Genomic DNA, 27,012 nt, shown 5'->3' with positions numbered 1-27,012 from the left:
GCAGCTGGAACTTGGGGGAAGGAGTGGGGTGCAGCACGCGACTGGAACACGGTCGAACAGGTGAACACGAGCGTTATAGAGACATTGGGACAGATGGCTGGCTGCTCAGTGTGACCGTACAACAAGAGCCGCGAGCACAAGTCAAGGAGCGTGGTGGGGATAATGCTGGGAGACCTTCAAAATCAAAGCTCGAGATGATGTTTGGTATCAACAAACCTCTCGAGAGTCTGAGGAGATGCTCGACCCACTCTTTTTTAAACGCGCCTAGCGACCACACACAGCAACCGCTAGAGCCTTCGGTGCAACAATTTTATGCTTGCTTACCAAAAGCATTATGGATTATTTATCCATCCTGTGCATAGTATCATGACCTGATGCGTCGAGAGCCATTCGCACTCTGCAGCGAATGTAGTTCCTAATATGAAGTCGAGACGGTCAATATTACAGCAGTTGCAAAGAGCAGCTAGTTCTTCGCGACCAAGATCTTCTGCCCAGTCTCTTGCGACCAGAGCAACTCGCGCAGCAGGTCACCCAAGGAGGCCATATGCAACCGTCTCAGCTGCAGATCTACAGTTTGGTCAACCTGTCCATGAGACTCACCCACATCTTTTGCGCGCGGGAGAAAGTAGGGTTCACCTCCTTCATTCATTGCCTACCTTAGCTAACCAGATTGTTCAGTCACACCCGGCATTACTGCTCAAGAGTATGCGAACCGTCGAGCGAAGCTTGCTGCGAGTCTCCCTGATAATGGCATTGCAATATTAGCATCATCAGAGACGAAATACCGGTCCGGGGCGGTATTCTATGAGTTTCACCAGGAACCCAATTTTCTCTACCTGACGGGCTTCAAAGAACCGGAATCTGTTGCAGTTATCCAAAAAGTTGGATCCTCCTCTGAATACATCTTCCACCTATTCGTCCGGCCCAAGGATGCGAGGGCAGAACAATGGGATGGCGCAAGATCCGGCGAGCAGGCGGCGTTGGATGTGTTTAATGCGGACGAGGTTCTTCTATCAACTCGCGCCTGCTTTTCATATGCTGATATGTGGTATAGACCGGAAGTATCAATAACTTACATTCGTTGCTCGCCCCTCTTATTGCTGGGGCCAGCGAAATTTACACGAACATAACCAAAGTTTCCGGGTTTTCGTCTTTTTTCAGAAGTCAGGGCACACCACCAAACGACTTTCAAAAGATGATAAAAGACAGCAAGGTCAAACCATTGCAGCCGCTGATCAACCAGATAAGGATTATCAAGAGCGAAGCAGAAATTGCCAATATGCGGATAGCCGGAAAGATCTCTGGAAGGGCCTATACAAATGCTATGCGGCGCCAGTGGACCAAAGAAAAAGACCTAGCAGCCTTTTTGGACTACGAATTTAAAATAGGTGGTTGCGAGGCCAGTGCATACGTACCTGTTGTTGCCGGCGGGAAGAACGCGCTGAGCATCCATTATGTAAGGAATGATGATGTCCTTCAAGACGGTGAGCTCGTCTTGGTGGATGCTGGCGGCGAGTACGGAGGATATATTACAGATATCACCAGAACCTGGCCGATCACCGGGAAATTTTCAGATGCTCAAAGGGATCTCTATGAGGCCATTCTGAAAGTCCAACGGAGCAGCATTTCCTTATGCCGGGAGAGCGCCAACGTATCCCTGGATAAGATCCATCAAATTACTGAACAAGGGTTAAAGGATGCGCTGAGGCAACTGGGCTTCGACATGTCAAAAGATGCCTTGTATGCGCTCTTCCCCCATCACGTTGGCCACTACATCGGTCTGGATGTCCACGACTGCCCGGGATATCCAAGGAATGGGCCCCTCAAAGCCGGCCAGTGCGTCACTGTAGAACCTGGAATATACGTCCCTGATGATGAGCGGTGGCCGAAGCATTTCAGGGGCATCGGGATTAGAATAGAGGACAGTGTCTGTGTTCAGGATGACTCCCCTCTGATCCTGACGACGGAAGCTGTCAAAGAGATTGTAGATATCGAAGCATTACGAGAGTAATGTTAAATCATGTATTACTAGCAGTACGACCTTTGTATAGAATATGAAATGTAAATACCACTTCCCAATCTATATCTACAATAACCAACATTGTCAGTAGTTGAACCCGACTTGGTAGCAAGATTGGAGCTTTTGCCCACTCTTCACTCTTCGAGTCTAGATTAGGAATCAAGGAGCTGTTGTTCAAGGCCCAAGAAAACAAACACCCGCTCAGAAAGTAACCTGCGCCGGACCCCCAATTATTCTATCCACCTGCTTCAACGCCCTTTCGTTAAACATAAAGATGTGTCCTGCACATTTCACTCCAAGCGTTCCCAGCCATCTAGGCATTCATGCGTATCCCACTACTGCCATCCATTCTTCCTTCCATAACTTGCGCTCTCCCCCCCCCCCACAAAAGCCCCAAAAAACCACCAGCATCTATTTCTTCGCCCCCTTCACCGCGCCCTTCACTGGTTTAGGTTTTTTATAGACCTAATCCAAAATCAGTAATGAACAAACCAACCAACCCAAGAAAATATGTCTTCATAATCCTAACGTCTACGAACCTTGTTGGTCACGAAATGTATATATACAGCCAGCAAAACTAGGGAGGTGCAGCCGAGAAGCACGAGGATCAACGCTGTGAAGAGGAATGGGTCTGCTTGTAGCACGGCTGTGGCTTTGGGCGTGAAGCCGAGCCATTTGAAGGCGTTGGGGCCGGAAAATCCTTGGCCCATGGTTGATGACAGAGGCGGTGGTGGTATGGTATGGAGTGAAGTGGACGAGTGATATCTAAATAGCCGCGCGGTTGGACGAGGTCAAAAGGCGAGAGAGGGGGAAGTTCTGCAAATTGGCACGAAGGGCAAAACAGGAATGCCCGTAGCAGTAATCACGCAAAATTGCAAAAAGAAAGGAAAACAATCGAGCTCTCCAAGCGCCGGGGCTTCAAAATCATTATATTCATATTATTTTGGGATTGTGAGACTTGACGAGCGGTTGCTCTCAAAAACCGCGACGCGAGGGCGTTTCAGGAGCCCCAGTTGGGGGTCCAGACTCCAAACGTTCAAGGCTCCGCGGAACCCATGTCCTTGGGCAGAGGACTTGCACGATGCTCATTGCTCCATAATCAGACCTCTGAGCGCGAGAGTTTGAGATGTGTCGGAGGAGTGTCGGGGAGCACAACCCGTCGTTTATTGTATTTATTTGTTTTGCCCCCCCCCGTTCCCCCCCTGCAGGGAGAGTGCAGTAATAATCGTGGATTTGCTAAGTCCACGCCGACAATTTATATCGCATGTTTCGAATGCCCTTTTCTCCACAAAGTGCACTGATCGTAGGACTTTATGCGATGCATGCGAAGGGCGGCATTTGATAACTTCATATACGAGGTAACCTTCGCTGGCTGTATGCGGCTCATAGCAATTCCTCAAAAAGTCCTACTAGGAGAGACCAACTATATGTTTTGATGGCAGTACAATCAGGGCATCAATTTCAATCCTCAAGTGTCGTCTTTGCTCGATCCTCTATAGTCTTGAAAATGCCTTCCATAGCTCGATTATCGTCCCGAATCGCCCGCAGTGTGTTTTCGACTTGTGTGGACCGCTCACGGAGGCGACTGATCTCGGCTTTAAGATCTTCGATGAATCCTTGTCGCGTGTCTGAAGGCTGTGATGTCGGGCCGACAGATTGAGGCTCGTCTCCAGGTTCCGTCTTTACATCTCCTGGTAAATCGACCGAAGACGCGGGCGTGTCAGTACATCGATTTTCCGTAACTCGTGTGACATTTGTGATTTCTTCCGCAGACGTTGCGTCTCCTTTACCGTCGGCTTCGTCGTTTCTGCTTGCTCCAGAACGCAACGCCTCGATCTTTCTCTCCAAATCCTCCTTTATCCGATTCCAAGATCTTCTTTCCTCTCCTCGTAGTTCCTCCAACCGACTCGCCTTTCTGACAATCTCGACATACTGTGACCCCTCCTTTACAGCAGCTTGTCTAAACTCATCTCTGCTCCGCGACAGATCACTTATATCTCGCTCCAAATCAATGGCCTGAGTTTGGAGTCTCAGCTTTTCTTCTGTGAGAGTTATGATTTCACTGTCTGATGCAGCAAGTTTTCTCTCGAGTGCACTGACTCGAGCCTGGGACCGTGAGAAAGCTAACAGGAGCTTATCGTGTTCGCCCTGTAGCGATGAAATTGCAATCTTCTGAATTGATAGTTCGTGCTGGAGAGCGGCGGAATGCTCTCGAAGAGCCGAATCGGATGAACGAGGGGAGGCAATGGGAGGTAGGTAGCTATTGATAGTAGACTGGTTCAGACTCGATGGTGGAGGTAAGTTGACAACTTGTGAGCCATGGCGATTCAGTGAAGGAGGATTCATACTAGACGCTCTTGGGGCTTGGCTGTCCGATGAGTATCGAGCTTGATAATGGTCGGGTTGTGAGCTTATTGATTGTAACTCCTCACCAGCCGAGGAGTTAGTGGTCAAAGATCCTCGTCTTGTATGGAGCTTGGCGTCAGACGTAGGGCCATCAACTTCCACCTTCGCCTTTGTTGTATCATCAAGGCTTCCATTGAGACGGCGTTCCATGATGTTAGTGGGATAAGTTTGAAGTTTGTCGTATATGGGATAATCCTTGTCAAGACTTTGTAGAGCCTCGGCAGGAACACGTTTTACGAAGTCATCCGCCATCTGATTGACTTTATCAATACTTCCGAGAATCCAGTCCAATGTTTGTTTCAGACCAAATCGTGATATTGGAGGGCAAGGTGTAGGGCCAAGACAACATCGCTCAGGTTCCTGAATTACATTTTGTAGTCAGCAATATTCAGAAGAACTGTGGGGGGAGGAGGTATAGAATGGATGCATAGGATCAGGTTAACTCACACGATTGAGGCCTCGCTGATCAGATGGTATACCTGAACGAAGAGTTCCCGCGATCTTAGTTAATCCGGCCGCAGCTGCTTGTGTCACCCATGCTAGTTCTGGATTATTCTTGCAACTCTCACAAGACTCTGAAAGGCTCGAGATCGTCAATTCTCGATCCTGAGTTATCAGCCTCCTGCATCTCTGGCATAGATTGAACCCGTCTCGAGAAGCTGTAGGTCCGCCAGCGTCTGTCCCGCCATTTAGCGGGAAAGTAGGCGATTTAAGAGTGCCCGGATGCTTCTCGTATATAGAATCTGATTCTTGGACAGCGTGTTAGTAATGAGTCCTATCTTTTTGCACTTTGGCTAGGTGACTTGCTGTGTGTCGAAGAGGGCGCGGTTTTGCCATCAACGTCTATATTCCGTCGGGAAGAGGCATTGTAGTCATGCCCCTCAACTTTTGCCCTTTTCACCTCTGATTCTCTAGAGTCTGGTCGTCGATACGAACTTTGTGAAAGTGCCCCAGACTCGAACCCACGAGGTATTAAAGATTTCTGATATGATACAGGATCAACTGGCGGGAGTAGTGCTGAAGGTCGAGAATTTCCTGGTTCGGCTGACGTGGTCCCATCTTCATCCCAAGGACGTTTGATGCTTGATTGCCGTGATTGGGACTCATCCCGCGCTCGAGCATCCATCACCACACCTGAATGCCGGATCATATATCTCACTCACCAAGGGCGTGTCAAGAAGTCCATCCATGAGATTTGAAATCTTTCCGTCTAAGAATTGGGAGATATGAGTGTGTGTAACGGCTTCTGCAACTTGTATAGTAGTAAGTCGGTGCCACACGGAGTACACGATTGAAGGAGGTAGAATTTGGAAATGATAAGAAACGTCCGCCTCTGCTTACATACCCTCTTAGTCTGCCGGCGGCGCCGGATTGTCTTGTGATCAAGCAAGACAATAGTAGAAGGAGAGCGGCGGCCTTTGCCAGGTATACAAAGACGCATGCTAAGCACAAGAGCCGTACCTTATATGAACTATATATAAAGTGCTTGGTACTCTGGACGGCCTGCCAACTACTAGGTAAGCATCGTGCACTGAGCACTCTGCACTCCAGGCTCAATGACATCCTCATGCTGTAGGAACTACTGTACCGATGGTCCGATAGTGGCCATCTGCCCAGGCTGATTATTAACCTGGATGCCCCGTACAGTAATCTGTCAAAAGATCTCTCGGACTGTCATGCCGCTTGTCCAATTGGACGACGTACCTTTAGACTATAGTCCTATACGAATTACCTTACGGAAGAGCTTGGCTTCGGCCCGGGCTTAGTCACTGGCAGGTCTCTCAACCTGCTTACTCACAGTCGCGGCAGACTCGCAGAGTGAGTCGCAGATCCAACTACCTTACCTAGTCTCCATACCTTAGGTACCCTTACCTAACAAAGTTGTAATAAGTCAAAAGTCCCTAGAGATCCGGGTCAAGTTGCCCTATTGCGTGAGATAGCGCTGGCGGGCTAAGATGGGGGATCCCCTTTTTGCCTTTCCATTACCATAACCGCTTCTCGTTCGCTTATATAATCATTTACGACATAATCGACATTCGCTCTCGTGTAGCAGATCCAAGAGTTGGCTTGCTGTCCGGAGAACAGCATCCTATCAATACTGGCTGGAACCATGATCATTTCCACAAGAAGCTACTTTCTCCTGAGCGCGAACCTGCTTTGTTATTGGTGAATTCCTATACCGCAGTCGTGATATCAAGGATTCTCCCCATCCTAAGCCCTGGAATTCCACACGACGATCCGCTATGTGAGTAGTATCAAAGTGGCTCTGTCAATGCAGGGTTACTAGCAAAGGGTCACATGGCACGATTGGAGGCTACCTACATATCTTGTGAGATCTTAATATAGAGAGAAAGTTAAATGGGCAGATAGGTGGTTTGGATTTTGGCGCCCCTATCATAAGCACTGCCCCGGTCTTCACAGCCAGCCAATTTAATGCCACTCTTAAACGTACAAATTCCGCTCTTCATCCTTCCATCGTTCTTCAACTATATCTTCTACCCCTCTTTGGTGGAGGAGACCGTGAGTCGCTATAATCTCTTCTTCTCTTAATTGGCGGTGAAATAGACCGGCTATCCAATCGCCGACGTGGAGGTGATCTGGAATAGCTACCATCTCTGCGGCTTCTGGGTGGAGGGGTTACAGAGACGCTTTCCCTCCTGGAGATCCTCCGCGGTGGTGGGGATCTTGAAATGCTTTCTCTCCGCCTCCTTCGAGGCTCCACGCTGACCGATGAAGTGTTCCTACGGGCCGTCCGTTTTCGGGGCGGAGATCTCGAGTCACTCAGAGATCTCCCTCTTCGTTTCGAAGGAGGGGTAAGCGAGTAACTATCTCTCCGCGTAGCTCGCCTTGGCGGTGGGGATCTCGAATCGCTGTATCCACGGCGTCCCCGCCGAGGAGGTGATACCGAGATAGAGTCCCGCCTTGAAATCCGACGGGGTGGAGTAACAGATCTAGACACAGATCTGGATACAGACCTGGACACAGACCTAGACACAGACCTGGACACAGATCTGGACAGACTGCGTCCTCTCCGTCTATCTCTCCCTCTGCTAGGACGTGGTGGTGTAAGTGAAGGTGACCGTCTCCCATCAAGAGCGCGAGTTCGGGATGGGGAGCGAGACCTCGAGTATGACGATCCCGTGTATGACGAATAACTTGAGACGGAACTGCCTGACTCTGAGCCTGAATCATCATCTGCTGCAGGCGGTGCAGGCAGACTGGGTTTAGGCATATTTTGGAGGTATTCGCGCATTTCCTCTGTTAGAGCGCCCATTTTAATACTTGTGAAGTAGTTGATGGAAAATCTGATATTCCGAGGATTGTCGTGCGGGAAAATCCCTTCAAAGTATGGCCGTAGAATGTCATCTTTCAGGCGATTCTGTAGTTTTTGCATACCCATCCCTTCAGCCAGATCCTCAAATAGAATCTTTATGAATATACGGCTGCTGGAAGTCGTCTCTTCCTCATTAAGATGCACAACGGACAGTACGTGCCATCCAATTGCGTCAGAACTGAGGAGATGACCGAAAAACCGAGCAATGTTTCTGAGTCGGTTGGTCTCATACCTATGGATGGTGTCGTAATATTTGGTGAAAGCTTGTTCAAACTGATCGGTCCAAAGGCGATTGATTCGGGCAAAACGTTCGCCAATCAGGCCATAAAACTTGGAATACGTTCTTTCCTGAGAACAGCACTCAATGATCATCGATGGAAGTTCGGGTTCCTGACCGGGTGGAAGCGTGATTTTCATCAGCTTGTGGACACATTCCTCGGGGTCTATGCTGGACATAATTGTCAGATATATCGTTCGCCGAAGGTTGACGAGATCAGTGTTGGTCTGATCCTTGATCTCCAGCGCTGCCTCTTCTTTTTCCTCTTCATCTTCCTCGCTGTCATCAGTGTCATCCTCGTCATCTTCCTCGTCCCCACTTCCTTCCCCTAGGATCTCCGCTTTCACGCGCCTATATTTCTCCTCGTTCTCTTCCCACTCTGGGTCGTACTTGAAGACATTCAGACCGTCTTCCACATCAATCTCGTCGTCCAAAGCAATATTATGTGTGATCTGATCCTCTTCCTCCACGAGATCCAGCTCTTCTCTGATAGCAGGATTGTCTTTGTATTTGTCTTTGCGAACCTGGAAAAGGACTTCAATCATATATTGCACCCTCTTGTCAATATCCGCCTCGTGTAAGATGTTCCGAAATTGATCGAAGACTGCAAGAGCAATTGGGCCACTCATTTCCTCGAGATGTTGCCCAACCTCCCTTGTCAAACCAACAGCAATCTCAACGCTATCATCGGTCGGCTTGTTGAGAAGCAGCAGCAAGATTTGTGCCGCAACAACTTCATTCGCTACTTGCTGATTGCACAAATGCGCAATAAAAGTCGTTGCGGAGAGACAGACAGCCTTGTCGTTTCGTTTGAAGCCTTTCTTGAACTGCGTGATGAGGCGCTTGAGAAGGAGCTCTCCAACCTTAGGCAGTTTAGTATTGACGATAGCTGCCATAGCTGCATATATCGGAGTAAAGGGTAAACTGGCCGCCTGTGCCTTCATAATGCTTCTGCAAAATAACCCTCGACCTCTGACTAGATTCTCCCCAAACAATTCCGGGACAATATGCTTGATGTTCGAAACGTTAACCTTGTTGATAAGACCATTTATAGACTTCTTCAGCGCTTCCCATGCCATACGCTGATATTCTTTGCTGGTCTTGTCGGTGATTTGTGATTGGAGTGCTCGTAGTCGCGCAGGAGGTATATAGGTGCCTCCGGATCGCATATTCAACAGCTTTTCGTATTCAGCCTTTGCGGCTGCCTGTTTGTCCTCTTCCGTCCTCGCTGCCACTGCTGTCCCATTACTGCGAGGAGCAGATTGCCTGCTCGATGCGCCGTTTTCCTTTCGGTCGTGGTGTGGAGACCTGGGGCTTTTGGTCGAGATTTGTTCCTCCGAGTGATGCCCCAAAGGCCTGGCATTTTCAACCTCCATTGTGTCTCTACGGAGTCGATGGGACCGTTGCTCCACCAATGTTCAAGATGAGTTTCCGAATTCGAGACGGTCACTTCCTCCCGACTTGCAGTAGGTACGCCGAACGCGCCACTGCCGACTCTTCCAACACCAAGTATGAATCGCGACACTTCCCTGAAAGGTGTCGCAAATGTGCGACAGGAACTTCTGAAGAGTTCGTGGGTATGAAGTGTGCAAGGTTGTTGTTGATATGCTCAGATGAGGCCCAGGCAAGAAAGCACCTTTTAGGCAGCGCGCTAAAATAATTTACGGGGGGTGAGGTAAGGTAAGATCGCCTTTTCGCTGAACGACCAGCAATAGAATATTGAAACCGCGTCACTGCCACCACGCTGCTCAGTAATTCAGCTTTGGTCCATCACACTCATTTTCAATCCGACTTTTAACAATGGTAACGCCTCCTTGGCTTCTCTCCGGTGGGATATTGACCGTGGATTGCCCTGCTAACGCCGTACCAGCTCGACAAGCTCGTTGGTCTTAGCATGCTTATCGCTGCTTCTGTCGTCTTCCTCTACTACACAATATGGACGCTTCTCATGGTATACCCATCTCTTATTTCCTATATGCCAGCTATAGATGCTAACAAGCCGCCCTCTAGCCCTTCGTTGATGCAGACCACCCTCTTCAGAACATCTTCCCGCCACGAGTCTGGGCCATTCGAATTCCTGTCATTCTTATCCTCTTGGGATCGGCTGTCGTTGGATCTTTCCTGAGTATGGTCATGATCCGAAGCAACAGGAAAAGAGCAGCCAAGGCAAAGGCTGCTGGGAAGAAGAAGGCGTGATGTCTATCATCTGGGACCGGTTCTGGCAGGAATGGAGACGTTTGCCAAGTCGACAATCGGCATTGACACAATATACTTGTTTGCTTAAGGGCTTGGACGGATCGTGGCCATGCGAACAGCGGGGCGCAGCTATAGGATGGTGGGAATGGATCGTGGCCATAAAGGCAACACATGTACGAAGCACGAAGTAATACAACATGTCTTTCACAGCTGGGATCTGGGAGTTTGAAGCCATGCAGGCTTTTATTGTGGCCAATACACGCTCAGTTGAAAAGATAGACAGCCAGGTGGGGGTTATTATTCTTGTACGACAAGTTAACTGTACCTCTCTCTGTACCTCTCTCCGTACCTGACATTGGAGCTCCCTGTAGACCTACGATAAATATAAATACCGGGTCCCGACTTGCTAATCATGGATCCCAGCAAGCACTGCGTAGACGCGACTCGGCGATCCACCTATCAGCCTATCACGTACCTGAGACTTGAGTCAAGAACCCGCGCTAATGTTGCCGACAGGCGCTTGCATCCAGAGCAGCCCAGCTGCCCCTCATCAGCATCATCATCACACTCACCCTCCACTTGACAGCTCTTCACCCAAGAGCAACAAACTGCCACAACAAAAAGCAACAAACCAGCCTTCTAGACAGTCTATCGCCCTCGGGACGGAGCTGATACGCCCTGTACATACAGATCGCCTATACCTCGCACTTCCCGCGCCCTTTCCTGGCTTCTGGCTATTCAGGAAGCCCGCGGGAGTGTCTCACCGATCGCTATCTGTCCTATCGCCCACATTGCGACACTTCAAATCGTAGGGCATATTGTCCTGAAGTGCTTGCCAGAAAACAAACACCGGTAGAGCCAGATCGCTATTTGAATGCCCCCTTCACTAGACCAAGACAACACCAACACGTCGAACCATACCCCGCAGCTTAATAAGTCGACTCAGAAGGCCTCATCAGCTGGAGTTCAGATCCCCACGAAAAACGGGAGAAAGAATGGGACGGCGAAGGACAACGGTGATTGTGGCGTTGTGGCAGCGGTGACAAAAAATGCCTCCAAGATGTCGTAAGTAACATGTTACTCGTGGTTCTGGGCAGCTAGATAGGTATAGATACTAATGAGTCACCCGCAATAGGAATAACAGGTCATCGAACCTCCCGTGTCGGTTCCAAGGGTCAGAGGTGAAGCCAGTTGCTTCTGCCTCAAATGGAAACCCGGTGACATCTCCTTTGCTGAACGCATTATCTGCGGCCCCGACTCCATCCGCTTCTCAGAACACGACTGAATGGGCAAAGAATGTCCCCGCATTTTCTAGCTCGCCGAATAACCTGATCCAACTTGGAGAGTCCCCCCCAACGCTGCCATCGTCCTATGAAGATAGGCTTGCCCACTTCGGATGGACTACAAGAGAGCAACGAGGAATACCTCTCCAGAATGGGTACTCAACGTCAACTTCTCCTCCAAATCGCCGAAGACCCACAAGTTATCATTTGGACGGTAATTACTCGCATGGTGCTGACGATCATCACTCTCAAGTCTCATCTTATGCTGCTCGTAGAAGCTCGATGTACTCGCAGTATTCCCGTTACGGTCCGCAGCCCCCACTTCCGCACCAAGCCCAAGCACATTTCTATGGAGCACCAGATGTCAACCTCCTGCTTTCCCACACTGCGCCTGGTCTTGTTCCTGGTGATAATGGATATTACTGTGGCTTCGATAGCTTGCCAATTTCTTCTCAGGACTCTCCAAAAACTGTCGATAATGTCGTTGTAGCTGGATATGATCGTGGACTTGACGTATATGCTGTAAGCAGGAGAGGGTTGAATAGGATCGTCAGGATCGACGGGCTCCGTGGCGGAGTGTACAATGCAAAGATACTCTCATGGAATCTCCGAGGCAGCAATTCCCAACATTTTCCCTTAATAGCTGTTGTTGTCCATGGCGCGGTCTGGACATCTAGTGATGCCTCGAGTGGAGAGTTCCCTGTACCTCCGTCGGAAGGAATCTCAGCGACTCAACCTGAAAGTGTTCGAGGACCATCGAGAGTTCACACCCCTTCAACTCACGAAAACGATACCTCGACTGAATATTACCAAACTACAGTAGAGGTCTACTCATTGAGTACCAAGGAACATGTGGCAACGCTTCTATCTCTACCGAAAACACACGTCACTATCCCCACGACGAGCCCGCTATTCAGAGCACCAGCTCCGGTTGGGTCATTGTCTATCCTTGCAGACAGTGGTAATCTCGTGATTGCGTCTGGTACGACTGGGGAGACCTGGATGTTCCGACAAGAAGGGGCTGACACTGCCTTGCCAACGTTCAAATGTGTCGGGAAGGTTTGGACTACCGTACAACATGGACTTACGGTTGACTCAACCGATCTCCATGGACTCGCAGATGGCGACTGGCGCCATAGCGACCCGCCCTCCAGACGACAGCAGTACAAGGCTCCGATCATATCTCTGAATGGCCGATGGCTAGCATATTGTCCATCTACACCTTCATCGCAGATCTCTCTTCGGGCAGCAGTCCCTATTGTTTCTCCTACCGCGAGAATACCCGGCCTGAATGGACAAGCTCCGCCTCAGCTACCACCCGTAAATTGTTTGGTGGAGACGCCAGGCGGAGAAAGCATGATGAAGCAACTGGCGCAAGCAGCGACCCAAGAAGTTATTAAAGGTGCGGCATACCTTGGGAAACAAGGAGTGCAGGCCTGGAACAATTACTGGAACAAATCACCACCTCACCAACCTACTAATGGCGGCATGCAATATCAGACTCATCAAAATATGGCTCATCAATTTCCTCCAACTCATGGAGTACCAAACCAGGCGCCCCCAATTAATAAGGACCCTGGACTGATATCTATCATCGATCTGGATTCCCTAGTACAACACAACTCCTTCACTGGGGGGTTACCGCATCCCTTGGCCACATTCAAAGTCCCCCATGGGTGTAGCTTCCTTTCTTTTGCTCCCAGTGGCCTGGCTTTGTTCACAGCAAGTAGTAAAGGTGATGTGCAATTTGTCTGGGATCTGATGCGAATCCAGTATTCCAAGTCCTCATTTCTTAAAGGGGGGGGCCAAGGCAGTGAAACCCATGGCCCCCATGTTAGACAAATTGCTTACTTCTCGCGAATGACAATCGCGAGGATTGTGGACGTTGCCTGGACTTCTCCACATGGTGAGCGCGCTGCAATGGTGACGGAGCCTGGCACAGTCCATATCCTCGATCTTCCAGCTAGTGCCTTTACGTGGCCACCACCCCGCCGAAAAGTTCCCAGCCGTAAGCCCGATGAAGACACTGGTGGTTCGCCACTCTCTGCTGCTGGTGTGGCTTCAAACGCTGTCAATTCTCTGTGGACTGCTGCTCGACCTCTGGTAAGTCGGAGGCGTCGAAGCAGTACAGGAATTTCGGCTTTATCAGCAGCCAGTGTATCGTCTCAAGCAGGCCATGGAACTCATGCATTGGCTGCGGGAATCAGTAGGTCAGTCGGGGCTGCAACGGGAAGGATGAATGAGATGCGAAAATCTGGCAGCCCTAAATTGCATCTACCTCGAAGTGCAGTGACACCAAGTAGAGCCTGCATTAGGCTGCTCAACGGGAAACGCAGTGACTCGGTTCTTGTTGTTGCTAGTGGAATTGTTGGATTGTATACAGTCAAGAGCAGACGAGCTGATCGGCCGGCGGATAAGCAGAAAGCATCTAGGGGTGCCAAGTATGTTGAGTTCAGGCTCCCATATCTTCCCGACTTTAATATTGCTCCCGAGGATATCCACGAAGCCGCTCAAGGCGTCGACCTCGAATTCATTGAGCGGGACTTGGACCCTCTCTCAACAAGATTTGGGCGATCAAAACCACCAACAGCTCGACCTCAGGGTGTCGAATCCTCAATCCCTCAGGCAGAGATTGAGTCTAATGCTCCGTACCAGCCTTTCCACACTGATCGACGGGTTTCCCTGCACGTATACTCTCATGAAGAGGCTCCAATCTCATCACCGTCCGTATCAGCTCTGTTATCTCCCACTGGAGCGAGGGACGACATACCCTCGAGACTAGTTACCAAGTCCAAAATCCCCTGGTCTTTCGGTGGTGAAATCAAATCTGTCAAGCTTGATGTAGGGCCGGCTCAAGACACTGAAGATTCGTTCTATGCGCCGTCTGATCATCGTGCGCTTCCATCATCGGCAATTGAGCGTATCATGAGAGTCACAGATCACACCAATGATATGGATCAGATTGTAGTCACGACCAGATTAAGAAAGAGTGGCCGCTCAGGCAGCGGTAATGCTGGGGATGATGATGAAGAGGGTTTCTTTGAAGACGATTGCGAGGTTTTGGACTTTGCCAGTCAGAGGGTTTGATCTACGTTTTGTTATTTGTTATGCGTTGGGTTTGCTCTCTCTTCATATTACCCTTCTACACAGAAAGAAGTATTGGAGTATAGAAGGATGGCGACTTGGTGCATCTTGACAGTGTTCTCTCCTTTATTAACTCATATGGCAAGGCCACCTAAGAGGTTCACAGCTGCGATACTCGTGCTGTCGAGAGACAGGTATGCTGACTGCATACGCCGCCATTTTGCTGGCGTTTTGGATTGGATGGAGCGTGGATGGATGGCATTGACGAGGCGAGATCATTTGAGATACCATGAATAGACATATATACCTAAACATACATACAATTTGACAGCGACAATAAGCAGCGGGGCGCCTCTCTGATATGATATGCGTGATACCACGAATGGGTCATCCATTATATTGTGAATCTGTTGAACCACAATGCGAGCCATCAGGAAAACGATAGATACCTTAGGTAATCTCCAACTTCGAGAGCTGTTCGTTTTTGAATACCTGCCTAGATGCAAGTCAGACAGCAAAGGTCATTGCAACTCCAGACGCCTGTCTTGGTCAAAATATCTTCCACTGGAACCCTTTTCAGCAGCCGCCCTACCCATCCTTCTTTTTTTTGCGTTTCTCCTATTTTACAAGTTCCATACAATGCTAATATTTCTCTGCCATTTATTTGGTGGAATGATAGCTAGCTTCTGTACTTGAGCACTTATATTTCTTTAATATCTTTTGAAATATGAGAGTTCTTGTTATGTAATTTGGGATGTTGGTAAATCATTCGAGATTACTATAATCATTTTTGACCCTGAGACTCCTATTACAGATATGTTCATAATCCAGCCCGCAATGGCTTCATTAAGGTGAAATAGCAACCACTTCTCTAGATACGCTTCTCTAAATATGCCTTGCCCGTTTACCGACGGCCTTCTTTTGTCTTCTGTTTGGGTTTGGGTTTTGCTTTCTGATCGGTGGGCTCTGCTGGTAAGCTCGAGCCAGGTATGGGTAAAAACTTGCCAACCAACTGTTGATACTCTTTGTAATCCGGGTACTTGCTCGAGGTGATGAGCTCGGTGAACCACGTTGACGCCTGGAAGAGGAAGATATACGACATAGCACCCAAGATAGTCCAATTGTAGAGGACTTCGGACGCCCAGCAACCCCATTGGTATATTATGACCCAGATTGCCTGCTCAGCTGCGAAGTTGGGGTGGCGGCTCCACGACCAGAGACCGGTCACCACAAACCCACGATCGAGGTCTTCTTGATTGAAACCTGGTGGCACTTTGGCGCTTTTCTGGTAGGCTTTCTTTGCTTTCTGGTAATCTGCCACGGAGAGGTTAGATATGTGATATCTCTGATGCCGGAATGATACTCACTCCACTGCTGTTGATCTGCGAGAAACTCCACCAGTATTAAGCCCATTAGGATCCTCGCAAATATTATGTCGGCCGTACCCATTGTTCCATTAAAACGAGATACAAGTAACATGACGTATGTGGGTGTTGAAACCAAGAAGAGCAGTATGTTTTGCGCGAGGGATATGAAGACGACGTTGAATACGAAGAACAGCGCCGGGCTGATCTTCTTTCGAAGGACCTCCCTAGAAGCTATCAGTACGTGTGCCGAGGCTAGAAAAGGTCATTCACCATACCATCTGTAATCCTCCGATCCAATACTGTATCCTCCCTTGCGCCAGTAATTGAAGGTCAACCTCAGCTAGAGCTTTGTCAGGTATAATTTCCGGGCAGCTGAAAGGAACCACTTACACTCCACACGGTGCTAACAGCAATTAAATTGTCAAGGCGCTGAGTTGGCAGGCCTGCCAAATGGGCATACACAACGTAATGGGCATTATAGAGTGTAGGCAGGAGGCTCCAGCACCTGTCTACTTGCGAGTAGTTCTTATTGATCTCCGAAATCAGGAGGAAGAACGGAGATATGAAGAGCGAGAATGCGAAAGCGGATACGAGGGGATTGGTGGCTAGGTAGATAGCCAGAAGCTCCTCAGGTTTGTTGTAGGACTGGAGGAGCTGTTCTGGGAGCGTGTATAGCTGTGAGATGTAGGGGACAACGGTCTTCGAGAAATCAGCGCATTCAACAACGCTCTTCAATGGAGGTAAAGCCATATCGAAGGCTTATGAAGCTGCTGCTATGCCGATGCAAACTCGCAGACCGATCAATTTGCGGATAGGATGGAGGAGTTGTGCTCCATTGCTCACTTTGTATTTCTTATTCCTTCAGATGATGACGGAATGGGTTCCACCAAATCTGAAGCTTCCACGCGATCAGCCAAAGGATCGCTTGGCAGCCGAGAATTTAAGTAAATATTTATTTTTTACCCAAGGCATCTATATCTCGTATTAAAGCTTCTTTTCGAGGATCTATGGTAGTATTATGGCATTACTGTATTCCATACCGTACAGTAGAACCTCTTTCATGCGCCTGGACTCTGCCCTTGTGGACGCACAGTCTTCCCAATCCTCACGCCGAATTGGCTGCCAAAATACCCGCGTGTGTTCTGAAGCTCTATCACTGTCCTGACATGCTTCTTCGTACGTGCTGAAGCTCCAATAAAGCTCTGAGATGATGGCTGTATCTACGTGACATTTGAAAACATGCCTGGAAAGATCCTCTGCGTAGCGGAGAAACCTTCCATTGCAAAGGCCGTAGCAGGCCATCTCTCAGGAGGGCAGTATCAGACCGTAAGTTGAACTTGCACTTCGTATGCTTGCTCAGTCTCCCGACTAAAGAGTCTTATCCAGTCAAACACAGGCAACACGTACATAAAAAACTACTCCTTTACCTTCGACTTTGGTCCACCATGGGGCAATTGCAATGTTGTCATGACCTGTGTTTCAGGTCATTTGACCGAACTTACTTTCGGTCCAGATTATAATGACTGGAGTTATCCTCCCCCGGAGCGTCTGTTCGATGCCCCTGTCCGTACAACTATTGATCAGGTTTGTGGCTCCGATCAAACTTTGACTTGGAATGAGTTTGCTCCTAACAAAGTTTTCAGAAAAACAGAGCTATCTCCTCGAATATTGAAAACCAGGCAAGAGGTGCCAGGGCTCTCTTCATCTGGACTGATTGCGATCTGGAAGGAGAGCATATTGGTAGCGAGGTGCGGGCAGAAGCTCTGAAAGGCAACAGTCGACTCGAGGTTAAGAGAGCAAGATTCAGTAATATCGAGAGGGCGTGAGTCACTATAGCCGGCGAATTGACCATTCTTGCTCACTCTCATTAGACACGTTATTCGTGCGGCAAAGAACCCCATTGATCTTGATGATCGTCAGGTTAATGCGGTTGCTGCTCGCATGGAGCTGGATCTGAGAATTGGGTATGCTTTCACAAGGTTTCAGACCAAAACTCTTCGAGCATTGGGCGGCCCATTCTCCGATCTTATCTTAAGCTACGGTAAGGATCCTCAAATGCATACACATGACGGTATTGTTTTCTAATACAGTACCACCAGGGTCTTGCCAGTTCCCAACCCTTGGTTTTGTTGTGGACCGCTACTTCAGAGTCAAAAACTTTGTGCCAGAGCCTTTCTGGAGTATCAAAGTCACACACAAACGAGACGATATTAATGTAGTTTTCAACTGGAGACGAAACCGCCTCTTCGACCGTGCAGTGGTAACCATACTATTTGAGAGATGCCTTGCTGCAAAGACTGCGAAGGTCACCAAAGTCCAGGAGAAGCCAACTAGTAAGTGGAGGCCATTGCCTTTGACAACGGTGGAGTTACAGAAAATGGCTAGCAGGTTCCTGCGCATGAACAGTCAGCAGGCTATGAGCATTGCAGAAAATTTGTACAACAAGGGCTTCATCAGCTATCCAAGAACCGAAACAGACCGTTTCGATAAAGGGATGAACCTTCGGGCTTTGGTCGAGAAGCAGACTCCGGATAACCGGTGGGGAGCGTTCGCTCAAAACCTGGTAAATGGAGCCTTCAGACAACCGCGGGAGGGAAGACACGATGATAAGGCACATCCTCCTATCCATCCAATAGCATACTGCGCCCCGACAGCATTGAACGCCGAGGAAGGTCGCGTCTACGAATTTATCACGCGCCGATTTCTGGCTTGTTGTTCAGACGATGCGAAAGGCAAAGCTACAGATGTCGAGATCGAGTACGGGGACGAAATGTTTCACACGCGCGGCCTCATCGTCTTGGAACGAAACTTCCTCGACGTGTACCCATATGAGAAGTGGACTAATAGCGCGGTCTTACCGAACTTCACGCTTGGAGAGAGATTCGAACCTACAGAGGCTTTGATGACAGACGGGAAAACCTCTGCCCCTGGGTACCTTACGGAGCCTGAGCTTATTGCGTTGATGGATGCCAATGGTATTGGCACTGATGCTACGATGGCTGAACATATTGCGAAGATCAAGACCCGAAGCTATGTCTACACACAACCAAAGACAGCAGGGCGAGGTGGAGGTGGCAACGATGGCAGCGACAGTGATGAAGCACCTGCCGCCGGACGCGGAGGCAGAGGAGGGCGAGGCGGAAGAAGTAATAGAGGAGGTCGGGGGGGAGGCGGAAGGGGAGGGGGAGGGGGAGGGGCAGCTGGTGGTGGAGTTGAAGAATTCATACCCTCGACGCTTGGTGTAGCGCTCGTGGCTGGCTATGACAGAATGGGGTTTGAAACAAGTCTCAGCAAACCATTCCTTCGAAAGGAGATGGAGTTGCGTATGAAGGCGATCTGTGAAGGTCGGGCGACACGTGCCGAAGTGATGCGGGAGAGTTTAAGACAGTACAGGGATGTATTCATGCAATCCAAGGAGAGGGTTCACCTCTTGAAGGATGTAAGTTACCCCACTACTCTCTTTGTCTTTCTCTCGCATCGCTGCTCACCCTTTACCTGTTATAGTCTTGCAGGACATATGTGCTCAATAATGGGGCGGGTCTATAGCACGGGAGTTGAGCGATTCGTCTACAATGAAAAAGATGCACGAGAATATGCAACAGCGTTCATTCCTGGAAAGTTGGAATTTGGAACATATGCTCTCTGAGACAGTCGAGTGGTCGGCCACTGCGGGACTAGAGCGTAGTAAATATTCCGCGCCTGTCCTCTGGGGCACGATAGTGATTGAATGGCCCACGAGTATCTTTGGAGTAATCATGGGAAGAATGGTACAGTAGCACCTAATGGTACCGAATACTTATCGGCACCGTCAAATAACTATCACGACGGCATTCAACAACGTGGGCTCGGGCTTGGAGGGGTAGAGTGGGGTTTATTCTTCATGATGTCTCCTCGGCCTCTCTTTGGCTTTTCCCTTGATCTCCTTGGAGGCTTGGCCTCTGGTCGGGCACTTGGTCTCTCTTTTGTTGGTGGGGTCGTGGACGGAGCTTGTCCTATGTACAGTAAGTAGGAAGGTGTCTGCTGATGCGTGGAAGCGTAGGTTTGGCCCAATGACGGCCCAACGGTGGTGGACGAATGGCCCATAGGGATGTGCCCTGATAGAACGTGGGGTTTGCTCTTCCGTCGCGACCCGCGGACTGCAGACGGATGCCTCGTCCTCCAGGCCAACGCAGTCAATCCGCGACACGACGCTGACCATCTAAAATAAATCGCGGGCTTTTGATTGGGTTGTAAGCATGAGAGATCTTTTGTGGGAAAAGCGTGGGGAGGTTGGGAGTGAATATAGGGTTTCGTAGGAATTGAAACTGACGTCGGGGACACCAGGGCAACTCGAAGTTTCCACGGTCCGGGATGCGCCGTCACGGTTACATGCACCGACACACATATCTCCCATATGGCTCTGGCTCCCCTACTATCCGACAACACACACAACACAACAACAACATCACCACAACACTTCGCACAGTACTCATCATACTGCAACATTCGCGCAATACATCCAGCAGCACAGTCCGGATTTGTTTTTTGAATCCTATTGCCACTCGTCCAAAGTCGCTCGCACTTCCGTCGCCCTGGCTTGAAAGCTATCCTGTCCCCCCCTTTCCCACTGCCATATCTCAGGTACTGGTAGCCCGGCCCGACAACAGCAATCACTTTCGCCCTTCAACATCGCAGCAACTCCATCAGCTTGCCCGATAGGATTCTCAGTTACGATCTCTGCTATTTCCCGGACTTGATCAATCGCTATCTTCTGCTTCTCTGCCTCGTCTTAGAAGCCAACTCGCCAACGTTTCTATCGCACAGTCGAGTGAGTCAGCCCAACATCAACAGCTTACTTGTGTTGCCGCCACGCTTCACCACGCGTATTTGGTCCAGAGCAGCTGCTAACCATGTGTCGCGTACTTACAGAGAAACGTCCGGAAGCAACTTCCTTGAACATGGCTTACATGACATCCTCTGCTCGCGATATCCCGAAGCCCTCTGGCCGAGACAGCTTTGCTGCTGTAGCGGCCAAGAGCGTTCCTATTGGCAAAGGCCATCCTCTCCCGACTCCGCCAAATTCCATATCCCCCTCCCTGCCTCCTCATGGCCTCAAGCCATTTGGGACGCGTTCCGGGGCGACCCAGGGCGTCTTGGAGCACGTCGATTCTGACCTCGACCTCCATGAAGGATCTGATGGAACCGGGCCAGATGGGCTCTCTGCACAAGAGCACGACGTTGGTTCGCCTGGATCTGAGGCGGCGGGGAATATTACTCCCGCTTTGCTCGCGAAGCATCATTTGCCAGAGATTCTCCTAGCTCATGGACCTCTGGCCATCCGCCACATCATGGGGTACCTCACCACATCTGTGCCAGGATTCTCTGGCATACCGCCTGCCAAAGCCAGAAGACTAGTGGTAGGCGCCTTGGAAGGGCGTGGTAGCGGAGGCGAAGGAGGTGGAGTGAAGGGTGACGTGAAGTTTGAGAAGGTGGGATGGGGACGCTGGGACGCAAGGTTGAAGGGCCATCCTGCTAGACATGGCAGAGGCATTGAACAGTCGCCACCTCCCAGTGCTCCATCATCATACTCCGGTGGGATGCCCATCGCAAAACCAAACAAGGGATTCTCCTTCGATAGAACGCGACTGAACGCGCCGGACTCCAGCTGGGCTGGCGACTCGGTCGTCTTCTCCCACGACGATGATATGGACACCATGATGATGGAGGATGAGGCTGACAAGATGTCGCTGGACGGGGATGCATCCTGCACATCGTCGGAGGCTCCCCCCGACGACGAGATTATGGGTGATGACTCTGAAGACGTAACAGACGACGAAGACTGGGCAGCAGTAGGAGCAGCTGCTCTACGGGCTGCATCCTACTCTGCATCTGGCCCTGGCCCGAACTTTCTCACATCCCGTCCATATCCGGGAGGGTCTCACAGTGGTGGCGGTCCGTCACTCTCATTGGCAAAATCCGTGCCTCTGAGGCCCGCTCAACAACCTAATAAACTTGATTTATCAGCCTTCGGTATGACCTCTGATTCCCAGGAACGGGAGGCTATCGAAGCTCTTTTACGACTTGGTTCTGTATAATAGATTTGGCGGCGTTACTGGGATGGGTGCATAATGGCGGCATGGCAGCATGGAGTGTGAGCGTCACGATCTGCCGGCGAGCATCGATCGATTGGTTTTCAAGCACGCTTTTTGATCATGATCTGAAGGATGGTTCTGGGATATGGTCGCTGTCCTTAAACAAAAGGATTGGGCGACTGGCATGGCGTTTTTTTCTTCTCAGGGGGGCGGATTACCTTGAGCCTGGGCGAAGATCTCGTGCGCTCGGTTCCCCCTCTATTATTTCCGCATATATTTTATCTTCGACGTTCAACACCACTCGACACTATATTTACTCGGTCTCTGGCGGACGAGAGATTTATGACACTTTCCTTAACGAATGTCATTGACACGGGCAGAACAGTCTCTACTACTACGTGGGCTGGGTGGTGTCTTTGCGGATTGCAATTTCGCAGCTTTATCGCACTTATGTATATTTAATCACACTTTTTGGAAGAGGGGGAGAGAGAGCGAAGGAGACGAATTGACGAGACCGCGTCTTGAGACGGCAGTGGATGAATAAAAAGAAACGTCCCGTAATAAGGGGACCAAACGAAAGGGGAGGAGATGACTTATTTTTTTTTTTGGTTTGGTTCAGCTAGTCCAAGCAAACTTGTTTTGAGGGCTTCACTGCTTCTTGAAATTTATAATGCAAGGTCTTAGATTTGTTCCTCCATGCTGCAGCGCTCCAAACTACCTGATTTATGCTACGTGACTTGATTGATCCGTCTGTGGAAGAACTACCTCGGTATTATTACCCCAGCACCGATGTTTAGGTATCCGGAGATGATATATGATCTCAATACCTTATCCAGCCTGACCCGAAGCCTGTGTTGTGATCCTCCGTGACCCATCCAACAAAGAACATAGATAGAACTATAGCTTTCTCGTCCCTGCATCAATGACCACGCAACTCCCGCAAGCTCCTTCCTGCATTTTTCCTTCCCTCGCTCGTGAAAAGTATATGTCAAGATCTTACCTAGGTACTTATCCCACTTATTCTTTCCCGCTACTCGGCAGGTTCCAGCTTCATAGAGTAGAACTTTGTATTACGCGTTAGCTCTTATTTATCGTATCGTTATTGCAATCAAGTAGAGAGAGGGAGGGAGGGGATGAATGAATGAATGCAGGAGGGAAGAAAGAAGACCTACATCAGCAGCCTCCTCCTGCTTCACCGTCGACGCCTCGGCCGTCTCGCTATCGATCAATCCCAACTTGCGGTCCCTCACAATCTGGAACCAGAGCTCCCTCCTGCCAGCCCCCAGCTCGTCACGCAGCAGTTTCGCCTTCAGATCCCGGATGATGGCGTTGTACGTGTCGGGCTCCTCGAACTCGATCATCTGGTCGCGCAGCACCGAGAGGTTCTCTAGGGCTTGCGCGTACCACTGGTCGCCGAGACTCGTCTTGATGAGCTCGTGGATGATGCCGGCCATCTGGGAGGCCGCGTCGTGGAGCACCGCCACGTCGCTGGCGGTTTCAAGCATCTGCTTGAATTCGGGGATGGCGTTGGTGGGGGATAGCTTGCGCCGCTTTTCGCGGCCGAGGAGCGACTCTATGTCGAGACCGGAGAGGGGCTTGATGACTTCGCGACGGCCGCGTTTGCCTTTGACTTTTGGAGGGACTAGGGAGGCTTATGTTAGATTGGAAGAGGGGTGAGGGGAAGCTGGGACTTGCCTTTCTTGACGGAGGCGGCGGCCACGAGTTTCTCAAGTTTCGGAGCGGCTTCTGAGACGAGCTCTGGTGGGGGCGCTGAATATCGAGTCAGGATCTCCGGAGGGGGAGGTATGGCTTCATCTGGCTGAACAGCGCGCCTGCGTATGGCTTGGTTGATTCTGTGGACTATGGGGGAATAGGTGTCTTCAATTGGCATGTATTCTGTAGGTAGACTACCAAGAGTTAGCCAGCAGCGCTCTGAACATGTGAACGGATGGGGCCATACTCGTCTTCATCCCTTCCAAACTCAGATAGATCCATGCTGTCTACATAATCGCTCATGGCGTGGACCAGCTCATCACTTGGGAGGTTCCTATGCTTCGTAAGGATAGCTCCAGATGTAGTGATGACCCTGTCCAGAGGTGGAAATCTGTAAACACGGACATCTTCAGCAAATGGAAGGGGGACATCAATAAGGGCTTCCATGTCCGGTTCGATTGAAGGGGCAAGTAGCAACATTTGGGGATCCTTCCCATCTTTTGTGACGATCCTGGCGACGGCGTAGGAATCAAGCTCGTGCAGCGCATGTATGAATGAGGATAGTGCCATTGCGGCTTTTTCATTCGTCTTTTGCGCAATAGTAATGCGGCTTTCTCCCAGGTTAAGAAACTTCTGATACTGATGACGATTAGTTTAGGCGGGTTGAAGCTGTTCTGTTCACGCATACCTTGTCATTAGGAATGAAACCAACGATTTCGAAGCTGCTAAAAGTCTCGAGTTTTGTGATGTTTTCATCCGACTCACTGATGTGGACGGCGGTCCTTCCATACTCATACCCCTTAGCTAGCTCTTCACGCTCCACATCCTTCTTCCCTCCAGGGGCCGCTGGATCATCGACCTTATAGGTTGTTGCACTCCTGACTGGGACGAGGTCACCCACACTTGAGGGTGCATCTGTCATCTCCGTATCGCCCCGGAGTGTGTGGGATGACTGTCCACTTGCTGCTCCATCCGTGGCGGAGGACCGAGTAACGAAGCTGCTAGCAGAAACCGGCTTTGCCACTTTAATTCTGAAGAACCGTTCAACATCGATCAGCATAGCTGTTTCGGGATAACTTCTGAAATCGCCCAGACTCAGCTTGCCTTTGTATGTAGAATACGGCCTGTACGGCTTCACACGAGGCACTGAGAGGTCGGCGATAGCTTCAGCGGCAGTTCCAAAGACGCCTTTAGAACACTTCTCTGTCAATTTTTTAAGAAGCTTCTCATTCTTTGCCTGACATAATATAAGCTGTGAGGAATACTAAGGTGGGACATTTTTACCAACCTTGAGGGCGGACTTGTCGTCCTCGATGAACCCGAACTCAGCATCATCAAAATCAACACCACTTGAGCAAGTTAGCAGAAAACACCCAGCCTTTCGAGGGAAGACCTACACAACCACAAGACCTATTCCTAGCTCGTTGATCCTTTCCACGATGGGCTCAATATCATCATCCTCGATAGTACCTTGGCCATCCGTGAGGAGAACAATTTTCCGAGCATATTTTCCCGGCTTCCCAGACTTCAAGGTTGTAAATTTTTCAATCAGCTGGATTGCAACCACGATAGCTGAGATGGCATCTCCATGATCGGTACTGCTGGTTTTGATCCGTTTTTGTAGATCCCTCAGGTGAGCCATCTCCATGGGTCCAAGAGGTTTCTGCACGCATATATTCGAGTATGCTTCGGCATCAGTCTCAGCTAGTTCATTCTCCGTCTCATCTGTTCGCAACCCAATAACCCCAACACCTGCTGTGACTCTGTTCGCCATCATCGTCTCGGCGATCTTGTCCCAGATATACCTCATGCCATAATCGAGATCACTCTCGACCCTGCCATTGTGACATTCTCCGGTAGAAGCACCTTGATCTACAATATACACTGTAGCTTCTTTGCTCGCCATATTGCGTCTCGCCGTTGAAGAGTGTCAAAGAGGTTGTATGATGCCAGACTAGCCGGGTCGACGCGGTCATAGGAAAGGGGAGCGTAGGCAGACGCGCCCAGAAACACCTTCTCACGTGACCCAGTTATTAATCCTCGGCATATTTGATCTCATCGTACGTTATTAACGGGGTGGTTTCATCGTGCCTCACTTCACTACAATCAGCATTTTTATTTTATTATCCTACTGTACATATTGTCTCACAATGCCAGATCTCTCGATTTTGAAATCTCCTGCTCCGTACCATATCATCACGTATGAGCTGCTTGTCTCCCAGGACTATATTCCCAGATATTGATCTCCAGCACAGATATGGCACCTTGCTGGGCACCCAATTCTTTCAGGTACGTATCCGGCCGCTATCTAAATTCTGAGTTCTTGTCATGCTAACCTCTTTTTTCTCCCAGAGCTTTATCGGAGGCATAGTTGCCTTTAGGACGCTCTCACGGCCCCAGTTCGCGGCCTTGCAAGCCAAGATATTCCCCATCTACTTCGGCCTCCAGACCGCGCTTCCAGCCATCCTCGCCGTAACATATCCCGGTGCGAGATCTCCACGGGGCACGGCTTCGGGTCTGCAAGGAACCTTTGCGGAGGTGAATCGATGGAGTGTCCTGGCGCCTCTCGCCACTATGTTCGTCGCGGGCCTCGCGAACCTGCTCGTTATTGGGCCCACGACTACGAAAATCATGGCGGAGCGGAAACAACAAGGTATGTCGTATTCGCTGCTCTGGAATGTTTTAGGCATGGGGCTGATTATATGTCCTCTAGAGGTGAAAGATGGGAAGAAGTCCTATGATCCTGCCCCGCATTCAAAGGAGATGCTGAAGTTGAACCAGGTAAGGTCACTACTACTAACGGCTTGCCCTTGGCCTACTAACTTCAGCAGGCCTTTGGTAGAATCCACGGCATTTCATCATTGGTGAACCTGGTGAGCTTCCTTTCGACTGTGGTGTATGGATTCCATCTTGCTGGGAGGCTTGAATAGACGGCTATGAACAGCCATCCTGCAGCATTGTTTTGTATTGTATATAGATCGAACTTTACATGACGCTCGCTATGTTTTAATATCCTATACGGGGTCTGTACCTTTGTCTAGTGGGTAAGAACAAACTTCCTTATTTGGCTACTATCAAGTTCGGCCTGGCATGCTCTGTCAAGTCCCAACTCAGCAACAAGACCAAACAATCATAGCCCCATGATCCCTTCCCGAATACGATTATTTCCCCGGCGCAAGGCCAAAAGGGCCCATCGCACGATGGATCGGAAAACTGGATCCTTTCTCCAGCTTTCGGCTACAGCGGATGGACCATGGCCTG

General features: G+C 49.9%; 11 protein-coding genes across 11 annotated transcripts; 6 read left to right on the top strand and 5 right to left on the bottom strand.

The window, feature by feature from the left end:
- The first annotated feature begins 350 nt into the window (after positions 1-350).
- On the top strand, positions 351-2,042 carry M430DRAFT_34288 (hypothetical protein). The gene is made up of 3 exons (XM_024866521.1): positions 351-625; positions 679-1,004; positions 1,055-2,042. The coding sequence occupies exons 1-3, from the start codon at positions 421-423 to the stop codon at positions 2,009-2,011; spliced, it is 1,488 nt and encodes a 495-aa protein (XP_024722557.1). The 5' UTR covers positions 351-420; the 3' UTR covers positions 2,012-2,042.
- Positions 2,043-2,410: 368 nt separating this feature from the next.
- On the bottom strand, positions 2,411-2,733 carry M430DRAFT_225153 (hypothetical protein; the record flags this gene model as incomplete). The annotated part of the gene is made up of 2 exons (XM_024864708.1): positions 2,411-2,485; positions 2,560-2,733. 2 exons carry the CDS (start codon positions 2,728-2,730, stop codon positions 2,432-2,434), a joined length of 225 nt encoding a protein of 74 aa, XP_024722556.1. The 3' UTR covers positions 2,411-2,431.
- Positions 2,734-3,481: 748 nt separating this feature from the next.
- M430DRAFT_17953 (hypothetical protein) lies at positions 3,482-9,413 on the bottom strand (the record flags this gene model as incomplete). The annotated part of the gene is made up of 4 exons (XM_024863768.1): positions 3,482-4,786; positions 4,874-5,175; positions 5,216-5,560; positions 7,448-9,413. 4 exons carry the CDS (start codon positions 9,411-9,413, stop codon positions 3,482-3,484), a joined length of 3,918 nt encoding a protein of 1,305 aa, XP_024722555.1.
- A 256-nt stretch (positions 9,414-9,669) lies between these two features.
- On the top strand, positions 9,670-10,637 carry M430DRAFT_137606 (hypothetical protein). Its single transcript, XM_024862521.1, has 3 exons — positions 9,670-9,840; positions 9,908-9,988; positions 10,048-10,637. Exons 1-3 carry the CDS (start codon positions 9,838-9,840, stop codon positions 10,231-10,233), a joined length of 270 nt encoding a protein of 89 aa, XP_024722554.1. The 5' UTR covers positions 9,670-9,837; the 3' UTR covers positions 10,234-10,637.
- Positions 10,638-10,811: 174 nt separating this feature from the next.
- On the top strand, positions 10,812-14,946 carry M430DRAFT_137603 (hypothetical protein). The gene is made up of 2 exons (XM_024862520.1): positions 10,812-11,298; positions 11,369-14,946. The coding sequence occupies exons 1-2, from the start codon at positions 11,108-11,110 to the stop codon at positions 14,601-14,603; spliced, it is 3,426 nt and encodes a 1,141-aa protein (XP_024722553.1). The 5' UTR covers positions 10,812-11,107; the 3' UTR covers positions 14,604-14,946.
- Positions 14,947-15,336: 390 nt separating this feature from the next.
- M430DRAFT_57715 (hypothetical protein) lies at positions 15,337-16,844 on the bottom strand. The gene is made up of 4 exons (XM_024868687.1): positions 16,358-16,844; positions 16,243-16,307; positions 15,968-16,191; positions 15,337-15,914 (listed from the first exon to the last, which is right to left on the bottom strand). The coding sequence occupies exons 1-4, from the start codon at positions 16,715-16,717 to the stop codon at positions 15,505-15,507; spliced, it is 1,059 nt and encodes a 352-aa protein (XP_024722552.1). The 5' UTR covers positions 16,718-16,844; the 3' UTR covers positions 15,337-15,504.
- Positions 16,845-17,206: 362 nt separating this feature from the next.
- M430DRAFT_49524 (hypothetical protein) lies at positions 17,207-19,513 on the top strand (the record flags this gene model as incomplete). Its single annotated transcript, XM_024868075.1, has 6 exons — positions 17,207-17,293; positions 17,354-17,551; positions 17,611-17,789; positions 17,839-18,008; positions 18,067-19,406; positions 19,472-19,513. 6 exons carry the CDS (start codon positions 17,207-17,209, stop codon positions 19,511-19,513), a joined length of 2,016 nt encoding a protein of 671 aa, XP_024722551.1.
- A 143-nt stretch (positions 19,514-19,656) lies between these two features.
- Positions 19,657-20,628, bottom strand: M430DRAFT_225072 (hypothetical protein). Its single transcript, XM_024864705.1, has one exon. It carries the CDS (start codon positions 20,450-20,452, stop codon positions 19,799-19,801), a length of 654 nt encoding a protein of 217 aa, XP_024722550.1. The 5' UTR covers positions 20,453-20,628; the 3' UTR covers positions 19,657-19,798.
- Positions 20,583-22,220, top strand: M430DRAFT_225083 (hypothetical protein). Its single transcript, XM_024864706.1, has 2 exons — positions 20,583-20,774; positions 20,876-22,220. Exon 2 carries the CDS (start codon positions 20,905-20,907, stop codon positions 22,039-22,041), a length of 1,137 nt encoding a protein of 378 aa, XP_024722549.1. The 5' UTR covers positions 20,583-20,774; positions 20,876-20,904; the 3' UTR covers positions 22,042-22,220.
- A 490-nt stretch (positions 22,221-22,710) lies between these two features.
- M430DRAFT_57712 (hypothetical protein) lies at positions 22,711-25,711 on the bottom strand. Its single transcript, XM_024868686.1, has 7 exons — positions 25,149-25,711; positions 25,040-25,100; positions 24,440-24,988; positions 23,999-24,390; positions 23,734-23,945; positions 23,211-23,680; positions 22,711-23,101 (listed from the first exon to the last, which is right to left on the bottom strand). Exons 1-7 carry the CDS (start codon positions 25,655-25,657, stop codon positions 23,069-23,071), a joined length of 2,226 nt encoding a protein of 741 aa, XP_024722548.1. The 5' UTR covers positions 25,658-25,711; the 3' UTR covers positions 22,711-23,068.
- A 190-nt stretch (positions 25,712-25,901) lies between these two features.
- Positions 25,902-26,902, top strand: M430DRAFT_137592 (hypothetical protein; the record flags this gene model as incomplete). Its single annotated transcript, XM_024862519.1, has 5 exons — positions 25,902-25,951; positions 26,007-26,040; positions 26,104-26,404; positions 26,465-26,532; positions 26,583-26,902. 5 exons carry the CDS (start codon positions 25,902-25,904, stop codon positions 26,679-26,681), a joined length of 552 nt encoding a protein of 183 aa, XP_024722547.1. The 3' UTR covers positions 26,682-26,902.
- Positions 26,903-27,012: the final 110 nt, after the last annotated feature.

Source organism: Amorphotheca resinae (assembly GCF_003019875.1).
Source record: "Amorphotheca resinae ATCC 22711 unplaced genomic scaffold M430scaffold_4, whole genome shotgun sequence".
NCBI classification, from domain to species: Eukaryota; Fungi; Ascomycota; class Leotiomycetes; order Helotiales; family Amorphothecaceae; genus Amorphotheca; species Amorphotheca resinae.
Note: the sequence above shows the minus strand (reverse complement) of the source record. Positions and strands in the feature narration are given on the sequence as shown.

Coding starts and splice junctions, on each gene's coding strand:
- M430DRAFT_57715 (XM_024868687.1), bottom strand. CDS start 16,717: ATGGCTTTACCTCCATTGAAGAGCGTTGTTGAATGCGCTGATTTCTCG. Junction 16,308..16,357: donor CTGTTAGCACCGTGTGGAGT/GTAAGTGGTTCC, acceptor ACAAAGCTCTAG/CTGAGGTTGACCTTCAATTA. Junction 16,192..16,242: donor GGATCGGAGGATTACAGATG/GTATGGTGAATG, acceptor GATAGCTTCTAG/GGAGGTCCTTCGAAAGAAGA.
- M430DRAFT_57712 (XM_024868686.1), bottom strand. CDS start 25,657: ATGGCGAGCAAAGAAGCTACAGTGTATATTGTAGATCAAGGTGCTTCT. Junction 25,101..25,148: donor GGAATAGGTCTTGTGGTTGT/GTAGGTCTTCCC, acceptor AACTTGCTCAAG/TGGTGTTGATTTTGATGATG. Junction 24,391..24,439: donor GTTTCATTCCTAATGACAAG/GTATGCGTGAAC, acceptor AATCGTCATCAG/TATCAGAAGTTTCTTAACCT.
- M430DRAFT_34288 (XM_024866521.1), top strand. CDS start 421: ATGAAGTCGAGACGGTCAATATTACAGCAGTTGCAAAGAGCAGCTAGT. Junction 626..678: donor TCTTTTGCGCGCGGGAGAAA/GTAGGGTTCACC, acceptor CAGATTGTTCAG/TCACACCCGGCATTACTGCT. Junction 1,005..1,054: donor ATGTGTTTAATGCGGACGAG/GTTCTTCTATCA, acceptor TATGTGGTATAG/ACCGGAAGTATCAATAACTT.
- M430DRAFT_225083 (XM_024864706.1), top strand. CDS start 20,905: ATGGCTTACATGACATCCTCTGCTCGCGATATCCCGAAGCCCTCTGGC.
- M430DRAFT_137603 (XM_024862520.1), top strand. CDS start 11,108: ATGCCCCCTTCACTAGACCAAGACAACACCAACACGTCGAACCATACC. Junction 11,299..11,368: donor AAAAATGCCTCCAAGATGTC/GTAAGTAACATG, acceptor CACCCGCAATAG/GAATAACAGGTCATCGAACC.
- M430DRAFT_225072 (XM_024864705.1), bottom strand. CDS start 20,452: ATGTTGCAGTATGATGAGTACTGTGCGAAGTGTTGTGGTGATGTTGTT.
- M430DRAFT_137606 (XM_024862521.1), top strand. Junction 9,989..10,047: donor CAATATGGACGCTTCTCATG/GTATACCCATCT, acceptor GCCGCCCTCTAG/CCCTTCGTTGATGCAGACCA.